At 40.7% G+C, this 9,724-nt stretch overlaps 1 protein-coding gene across 1 annotated transcript; it reads left to right on the forward strand.

The window, feature by feature from the left end:
- The first annotated feature begins 1,202 nt into the window (after nt 1-1,202).
- On the forward strand, nt 1,203-4,173 carry hbae4 (hemoglobin alpha embryonic-4). Its single transcript, XM_079492795.1, has 3 exons — nt 1,203-1,474; nt 2,304-2,508; nt 3,680-4,173. Exons 1-3 carry the CDS (start codon nt 1,383-1,385, stop codon nt 3,806-3,808), a joined length of 426 nt encoding a protein of 141 aa, XP_079348921.1. The 5' UTR covers nt 1,203-1,382; the 3' UTR covers nt 3,809-4,173.
- The last annotated feature ends 5,551 nt before the right edge of the window (nt 4,174-9,724 follow it).

Here is a 9,724-nt window from a genome sequence, read left to right on the forward strand (position 1 = left end):
GGTTACAATGGCTAGAGACTAACCATGGTCCATAAAATTAAATATGGAGAGGTCCAATAGTTTTAAGAACATGTTTCAGGCAGGAACTAGGTACACTACACAACCATTTTACCAGAGCCAGTATTGCAGATGTGGTGCTTCGATTCTGCTTTTAACAGTATAAAGTGGGCAAAGGCTCATTTATTTACATATAGCAGCCTCACAGTGGAACAGCCTGGAAACCAGTGTTAAACTGACATCCAATCTGAGGTCATTTAAACAGAAGACTAATAAGCTACTGCTGGAAAAGGTTCCCCTATAAAGGGTCATCAGTTGTATCATCAATACAACTCATCTAAATTATAAAACATCATTATTACGGTATATTTTATATGTATAATAATTGTATATCATCTTTTCTATTATTTCTATATCTCTTATATGACTCTTCTTATCTCCTGGTGCACATAATATGACTATATGCTCTTTTTGTTTAATAAACTTTAGATCTAGTTGTGCTTAATGTGCATAACAAATTATTTAATTATTAAATAGAGTAAATGACCTCACTCACCCTCACTGTAAAACCTGTGTTAAAGTGAGAGTAAAAACTGTGTAGGATCAAACTACCCATGGTTTAAAGGCTATACAGCCTGCAGAAACACAAAAGATAATGACCTCAAATACTGTGTATAATAAGGCACACATGTGCAAAATCAAGTTAGTTTTAAGATCAATTGAAAGAGAAGAGGTTTGAACTTGGCTGACATGTTTTTGTGTCCTAAGCCAACATGGTGCCATATTCAGACGTACCAGCCCACACCCCATGGTCCTGTTCTACTCTCAACGTATGGAACTGCTGATATGGAAAGCTGCAAGACTTTATCTTTCAACACAACACTATCTCCTCCCTCCCTCTCTCCTCGTACATTACACACAAACTCTCTGCAGGACTTCACATTTCAAGAACCTAATAGCATTTACTGTACACTGAGACAAAGCAAAATGTGAAGCATTTGCTATTTGTATGACAAGGAAAAAAATTGTTTCAGAATCCACCAACAGTGTGGCAGCAACTAAACATCATTCAGTGTGCATTTCATACGCAGTCACTGGTAGGCTACATGTGGTTGAAGTGTGTGACGCACGGCAGGCAGGGCCAGCCCAGTTCAGTGAGTGCACAACCGGCCCCCACCTTCAAGCATATGGTCCTTGGCCGATAACATTGAAGAGGAAATACAAAAGCAAACGGTTGAAAATGGTTGATTAATTGTTTTTACATTGTGTATCATTTAAGAATAAGAAGGGATTTTAACCAATATTATCTGGCCTGGGAAATAAATGCTACACACTTTGGAAGACACCACAACACCTGGAAAGTTCAGTGCCATATCCATATTGCAATGCTGAGGAAAAGGGAGCAAAAACTGATTATAGAGATATGGGACAGACTGACACCTGTTGCAGAGGAAATTGGTGCAGATGCACTTTTTAGGTAAGTAATAATAGTCTCAATTCCCGTTGGGCATTTGAACAACTTAAGCTCCTTGTGTAGGCTACATTTATTTTTTTATTGTTTATTGTTTTTAACATAGGGGATCAAACTTACTTTTTTTTCTCTGAATACTTTTTTTGTATGTGTAAAAGCATGTACTTTACTTTTGTAAGTGCTAATTTGACAGAACAACTTTCACTTGTAGTTGAGTAATATTTGACCAGGAATAATACTCCCCTCCCAAACAGCAGAGCAGGTAAATAAGCACATCAGGATCAGAAGAGTCCAAACTCTTGGACTCTATTGTTCATATTGTCACTATACAGTAAGGAAAGGAACTGTGCCCAGTGGTGGTAAAAGTACCCACGTTTGTTTTGACTTATTAAGTAAAAGTATCTGCAGTGTAGAAATACTCTTGTTTACAAGTAAAAGTTCAGAATTCACCATGAGTAGAACATTTTCATTATGCAGAATATCCAATTTCACAAGTTTTCAAATGTATAAAAAATATTTTGAAAATAGCAGATCTACAAGCTCATGCAATGCATTTTGAGCAAGTAGCAAGTAGCAAGTAGTTATTTTCAAATGGCCGAAATGTATACACTATACAGAGTGGTTAATGTATGTTTTGTAATAACTAGTAACTAAAGTTTTCAAATAATTGCAATAGAGTAAAAGTACAATATTTGCCTCTGAGATGTGGTGGAGTAGAAGTAAAAGTACTGAAAATTGGAAATACCTCGAGTAAAGTTTTAAAAAAAAATAGCCTACCTAAAAATGTAAATGTACTTTACACCACTGAGTGTGCCTTGTTTGCTCTCTTCTGTAGGCTGTTCACAACGTGTCCTGGCTCCAAGACGTATTTCAACCATCTGGACATCAGTGCCCGTTCTCAACACCTGCGTACCCATGGGGAGAAGATTGTCCTGGCCATAGCTGATGGAGCCAGGAACATAGGCCAGTTGTCAGAGACCATGGCAGACCTTCAAACCCTGCACGCTTACACGCTTCGAATAGACCCCACCAACTTTAAGGTCTGCCTGTCATCAGTTAATATAATAATAACCAGTAAGACGCCAAAGGGCGAGGTCGCTTCTGCACGCATCCACCTCGTTGACAGCAGACTGCTGGGCGAGCGCTGGCGCTTTGGCATGGGGGGTCAGATCAACATGGAATGAATTCTGTACTGGCCATATAAGGAGCATGTCTTGAGTGTACAGGGTTTGTTGAGGTCAGATCAATATATGGAATGTCAGAACAGGTCAGCTCCATATATGGAGATCTAAGGGTGGTAGCGGGGACATTCTCTTGAGTGTACATGGTTTGATGAGGGCCTTAATTTTCGGGGCTGTTGAGAACTCTAGTTTCTGCCGGCTGCCGGGTAAGGTCCAGTTTGAATGGACAGGTATCAGTCAAAAGCCCAATGATCCATGGGTCGGCGGTTCGAATCCTGGCTCCTCCTGTCTACATGTCGAATTGTCCTTGAGCAAGACACTGAACCCCACATTGCTCCCGATGTGCTGGTTGGTACCTTGCATGGCTTCCGCCGCAATCGGTGTATGAATGTGTGTGTGAATGGGTGAATGTAATGCACAATCTATGTAAAGCGCCTTGGATAAAGGCGCTATATAAATGCACCATTTACCATTTAAAAGGGAGACATCGAAGAGGAAGGATGGATGGGGAAGGATCAACATATGGAATGTCAGAACAGGTTCTGTTCTGACATATCCATATATGGAGATCTAAGGGTTTGAGGTTTGAGGTCAGATGTAGAGTTATTGATGACATCAGGGATCGCCATATATGGGCTTAATTGTGACAGCAGGTCGCATTTACTATGACATCAGGGATCTCTATCTCTGATGATGTCACGAGACCATGTGCACCATATACTGTATGGGGGCTTTCGAATGTATGGGGATTTTGAGTGACCGACTGATTGACTGACAGACGGACGGACGGACCAAAATGTATGATTTCATAATAAATGCGACCTGCCGTTGCAACTATATATATATATATATATATATATATATATATATATAATCATCATCATTATTAGCCTATAACTAACACCAACATGTTATTATTTCATTGAATTAAAATCCTGAGGTGAGGACTAAGAAGTGCCAGCCAATATAAAATGGGCTTTAATTACTCCAATGACACATGTCTAATAATGCCTCTTTCATTGGTCCTCAGCTATTCACCCACTGTTTGCTGGTCACACTGGCTGGTTACATGGGCGAGGACTTCACGCCTGTGGCACATAGGGCCATGGACAAGTACCTGTCTGCCTTCTCAGCTGTGCTTGCAGAGAAGTTCAGATGATAATCGTGGACTACCTGTATGCGCCCGTAGATGCCCTGCACTATTTTAAATTGCATGATGTGTTGTTATGATGTTGTTTTTTAATAAACGTTGACTGCGCCTTGTACTAATTAGGCTTTAAACTAATTAGTCTGCAATTTAGTACTAATTAACTGACCGGAGGGGTAACCTCACAATGGAATGTATTTTGATAGGTTGTCATGCTTACTTTTTCTTCTTGACTTTTATTGTCTGAAAAATGATTTTAGTAAGACCGTTACATGTTCAGTGTTTAGTTATGTGATAGTGGTCAGGTCACATGTATTGTTATGTTTGTTGTGGACCCCAGAAAGAGTAGCTGCTACTTTGGCGTTAGCTACTGTATGGGGATCAAAATAAAGATTTGATATAGTTCAAATGGCAGCGGTGGCCGAACGTTTTCATTTCAACACTGCAAGAGCTAGAGCAAGGCGAAGCCCACAAGGTACTGAAACACCTGGGCTGAGTGAGAAACATAATTTATGTTGCTATCCATGGTGCTGAAGTCATAACTAAAAATCATTTACATTTAACCATATTTAGACCAATCCGACACTTATGTGGATTGAACCATAGGTCGTTAAAATAACAGGCTATCCATTCTACTATCCCACACACCTTGTTTTAAATTAACAAAATATGCAGGATGTTTATAAATTACTCTTGAAGACAACCATATCTGTTCTAACAGAGTTAAATGATAACGTTGTCCATAGTATACACTGTAATCAGTTAACATTTATATAAATTAATCAAGAGAATTGTAGCATTTGATGTTATTAGCCTATAATTAATAGATTTAAATAATTTTATATAATTAATATTCCTGTTTATAATGTGCAGAGCAGTGCATTCATCATTCAGTCATTTAACCGGCGCAGCAAGTGCTGTTTAGATAAAAAAAATCACACCCGTGTGAAGAGAGGGGCGCTTTTATCATCGTACATCATCATGATGTAAAATTCACACTGTGACGTAAAATTTGTGTAGGACAAAGTTTGTGCACACACACTAAAAGCTGGACATAAAGCAAAAATCACACCCGTGTGAACTGAGTGGTGCAACTCCCCCCCCCCCTCCTCCTCTCTCTCTCTCTATCTCTCTCTCTCTCTCATTAGCAGGCAACAGTGCAGCACTATCTCTCTCTCTCTGTTTCTGGCACAACAGCGCCCCTACTGGTACTCAAAAAAAAACATTTTTTTTTTTTTTAAACATTTTTTTTTTTACTCTGTCCCAACTCTGTCTGCCCAGTGTCCCCCCAGTGCCCCCCCAGTGCCTCCCCAGTGCCCCCCCAGTGCCTCCCCAGTGCCTCCCCAGCACCTCCCCAGTGTCTCCCCAGTGCCAGTGTCCCGCCAGTGCCTCCACAGAGCCTCCCCAGTGTCCCCACAGTGCCTCCCCAATGGACCCCCAGTGCCTCCACAGTGTCCCCACTGTCCCCCCAGTGCCTCCACAGTGTCTCCTCACTGTGGAGGGGGGGGGGGTCCTAGTATAGGTTCGATTCCCGCTGGGGAAGCTGTGGGTGCTCTGCGTCATCAGTGCCCATACCCGAGGCGGGGTTGGCGAAAGGGCCTTTCTGTGTGGAGTATGTTCTCCCCGTGTCAGGTAGCCTACCCTCACAAAAAACATACAGTAATCCTGGCCTGATGGAGGGGAATGGAACTGGTCAGAATAACGTGTTCCTTCCACACGCTATATCCGGCCGGGGAAACTCTACCCTGTCAGGTGAAAAGAAGCAGCTTGGACTCCTCATGCATAGAAGAAAGCATGAGGTAAGTCCGCTGCCCCCCCATGTTGGCAGAGGAAGTGTAGCGCCCAGGATCACATTAGATAATTGACACTGGGTGATAAAATGGGTTGCATAAATCGTGGGATAAAAATAAATAAAAGTAGCAGCAAAGCATTTTCTTCAATATCCTTATCAGTTTGGTGGTAGTATGCCTATACATACTGTAATGTAACTCATGCAATGTAACCATAACATAACTAGCATTTTGCCTATTAATAACTAGCATTTTGCCTATTTAATTCTGCAGTATAGCCTGTCCAAACATATCTTAACTCAGTTGACTATATATTCACCAATTTGGTGAATGACTACGGGTATATGACTTGCAGAGTGAATGTGCTTGACTGACAGGAGGCAGGCGCATGTCAGATTTTGTCCACTATAAAAAAAAGGTAAAACTCAAAAGAGAGGGAAAGACCCTGTGACGTTTGCCTTATTTATTGTGGGAAAGGGACACTTTGGCAGGGCTCAATTCAGACCTGGGCATTGTACGGCCCGCGGGCCAAATGGGTCTCTCTGCTGGGGTCTTTCCCCCCCCCTTTTTCCCTCACTGTATATGTTTCTTTTCCCTTTTTACCTCCATTATGATGAATTCCTGTACTGTTCTTTGTCTATATAGAAGTGTCTATTTGTACGTCTCTAAATGTTTTGATGATTTGAACATGGTGGACCCTGTTGTAAACAAGTGTAATGCTTAATTGGGTCGTCCACTCACAGTTAACAGCCTTTGTATTGAGTTTGTGCTTGAAATGTACTGTAATTCTGCAAACTGTTAATACAATTTTCAATCAATCAAAAAAGCCCCATCTGGCGGAGTCAGGTTACAAATACGGCCCGCCGGCTGACTCTGACCGGCCCGCGAAAGATTACTTGATAATCAGAAAATAAAACATATTTTCTAATTACCTTATGGGTGGACTAAAACCGCATCTCTTTTATTTTGAAGCCCATGTATTCTCACAGTGCACACAATCTGCACGTCAACTGTGCATGTGAATTGCATGTGATTGAGAACCTTCCTTCACCCCCCTCATATGCGAAAATGTCGGCTTTTTGGATTTATTGTTGACAACAACGTCGGTGAATGCAAATAGCCATGAAGCATGCAGCTCCACAACAAGGTAGGCGCAGGCGCATAAATCAAGCAGGCAGTGTCAGTTCTATGACTCAGCTGGTCATATGCAATATTGGAATGATAGCACTGCCCCGCCAGGGGGGGTCCGGGGGGGCTTCCCCCCCTGGGCTCCAGATTTTTTTTTAATTTGCGATGAAAATGCTTCAATCTGGTGCACTTTGAGATAAAAATGAAGAGGCTAGATCTATAAAGAACTACACACATCATATTAGATTATTATCATCTTTACTGTGCTATTCATGCCATTTGCCAACATCACAGTAGGCTACAAAACAACATTGGATAGGGCAGGGGTGGGCAACTTTGATGATGGAGAGGGCCACTATATTTCAAACTCACTCCAGAGGGCCACAATGCATAGAGTCAAAAGTAGCTGATCTACAAGCTCAAAATGTGTCGCAGTGCGATGCATTTTGAGCTTGTAGATCTGCTTTTTTGCTATTTTTAAAAATTGGAATCCTGAATTATTTTCACCTATTTTTGAGTGGTGTAAAGCCGGCTTGGCTTTTTTGGCACATTTTATGCCCCCCTCGGCGTGCGTATTGTGCGTGCGTGAGAAATGAGAGGTGTGGCGTGGTGCGTGGTAAAAGGTCAAATTGCGTGACTCTCACTCTCAAAGCGTGAGACTTGGCAGCCCTGTAATTACTATGGCCGCCGTGCCAACTGAACTGCTGAATGCTGCTGCAATTTAATGTTAGATATTAGATTCTGACGGGGAGGGATCTATGATGAATGATGACGATACAACACCGGGGTCGCCGAGCCCAGCTGCGCTGTCAGCTCTTCTGTTGTATAATAGGGCTATAATTTATATGTTTTGTTTTGATATCGGCGCCTTGCCAATGTCATGTGTAGCCTAAATAGGCCTATGCCTTTTTATGATGCATTTTGTCAGTTTGTTCATATAACTTGCGTGTGGAGAGGGAAAGTAAAAGCCACTTTTCCGTGTGAAAATGCGCGAAAACGCGCGTGCACGAGGCACATGCACGCGCATTTTTTAGTCCAAATCTGTGCTCCCCCACCTGGAAACAAAGTTAGTCATATATCAGGTTGGTAAAAAGCCTAAATGATAAATATCTGTAATAATCTAACAGTTTAATCTAGCCTAAGGTCAGCAGTGCAGCACAGGAAGCTGGCTGCACTGGTAACCTCTGGAAGGCAGAAAGGTCAGTGCTTTTCATTGGCTGTAAGTGTTAGCATGGAGGTGTGACTTCAGTCAGGGCTGTTTAACTATGCATGCAGCCTAGCAAAGCGGCAGATAGACCATGAAGAGCAGACAGATGCCAGCGGTGCGTATAAATGCTATATATAATTGTGCATTATTAATAACTTTTGTTGTTTAATCAGGAAGGTAACTGAACGTATATTCTTTGTTCTTTTTCCCCTTCTCTCATTTTATCCAATGTCTCATATTGATAGATTTAAAACCAATTAGTGGTACTACTAATAGTGGTACTACCACTGAACTAATCTGAAAGTCATCAAGGAACTAAATTGTATCTGATCCGAAGGTTCCACAAAGGGCCGATCTCATGCAGTATAGGGTGTTCTCAATTGATAGCTAAACTTCTACCGAGCTATAACAAGAGACAGCAAATAGCAAAGTGCAAAGTCACATGCAGTGTTGTAATACTTGCATATTGTAACGGGGAAGAGTGAACAGACCACGTGTGTATGATTGTATGTGTTTTATGTTTAATAATTAACTAATAAAAACCCTATAAAAAGCACGTTTGAGTTCGTCAAAGATAAGCTATTATTGAAACATTTAGTTCAGCTGTGCGTGTTAAACTCTAGCAATCCTGTCTGAAACTTGAGGCCGGTTGGAGCCTGGTTAACTCACCGAAAACCGAACAATAATAGTATTTCATGGTATCTGTTTGTGTTCTTTCATGCCAGATGAAAATGTTCCTGCTGTTTGTGATGTTGGTGGTTTGTGATGCTGCTCCACAAGGTACAACACAAGAAATGATTTTGGTTGCAGTGTTAACATTCTAGACCCACACAGAGAGAGCATATAGACCTAGAGTAGAACAAATAGAAGGATAGATAAAACTTCATGAAGGTAGGGTAAGTGATGTTTTTGGGTTAAAACTAAAATGGTTTTGATAAAGGGTTAATACGGAGCCCCTGAATGGCCATGCATTCAAAATATATTTTATCTTGTCCGGACAAGATAATTATTATCTCGTCCGGACAAGATAATTATTATCTCGTCCGGACAAGATAATTATTATCTTGTCCGGACGAGATAATAATTATCTTATCTTGTCCGGACGAGATAATAATTATCTTGTCCGGACGAGATAATATCTTGTCCGGACGAGATAATATCTTGTCTGGACAAGATAATAATAAGTGATGTTGAGCAATTCAACATTACTTATTTTAACAAATGAATATCACTTTCCCCATACCTTTCCTTTGTGTTCTTATAATGTTCCTCGGTGCCAGGCATTTCCTGTGCCATCCATAATTAATAAACATCTAATGCGTTTCAAAAGCCTACATTACGTTTGGAAACCTAGCGTGTCCAAAATCATAACTTTTAAGGAAATAACTGTATTCCAATTAATAGATCCAAAGCGGTTATTTAGACAAAAGCGCTTGGTAATACTTTTCATTGGTTACATTATGGTTACATATAACCCAGACAGACTCAATGGAGAGAAGTCAACCTCAAATCACTGCCGATATGGTAGTTTCATACTCAACCATACAGTATACTGTACAATTGTACACTTGTATTACAATTTATTATTATATAATTACAATTTGAATGCATATATGCATTCAAATAAATCCCAGAGTCTATAACAAGCTAAAGTCTATTCCAAGTGTTGTTTCATGTTATCTTTACGTTTTGACAATTTTGTCTATTGAGCCAAATGTGTAAAAGCACAGACTCCATCATTTAAGAGCAGCCCAGTTGTTTTTTCTTCTTCTATGCTTCATTTGTCATTTTCTGTTTAGACCT

This window comes from Electrona antarctica (genome assembly GCF_951216825.1).
Source record: "Electrona antarctica genome assembly, chromosome: 22".
In the NCBI taxonomy this organism is placed as follows: Eukaryota; Metazoa; Chordata; class Actinopteri; order Myctophiformes; family Myctophidae; genus Electrona; species Electrona antarctica.

Coding starts and splice junctions, on each gene's coding strand:
- hbae4 (XM_079492795.1), top strand. CDS start 1,383: ATGCTGAGGAAAAGGGAGCAAAAACTGATTATAGAGATATGGGACAGA. Junction 1,475..2,303: donor GGTGCAGATGCACTTTTTAG/GTAAGTAATAAT, acceptor TCTCTTCTGTAG/GCTGTTCACAACGTGTCCTG. Junction 2,509..3,679: donor TAGACCCCACCAACTTTAAG/GTCTGCCTGTCA, acceptor ATTGGTCCTCAG/CTATTCACCCACTGTTTGCT.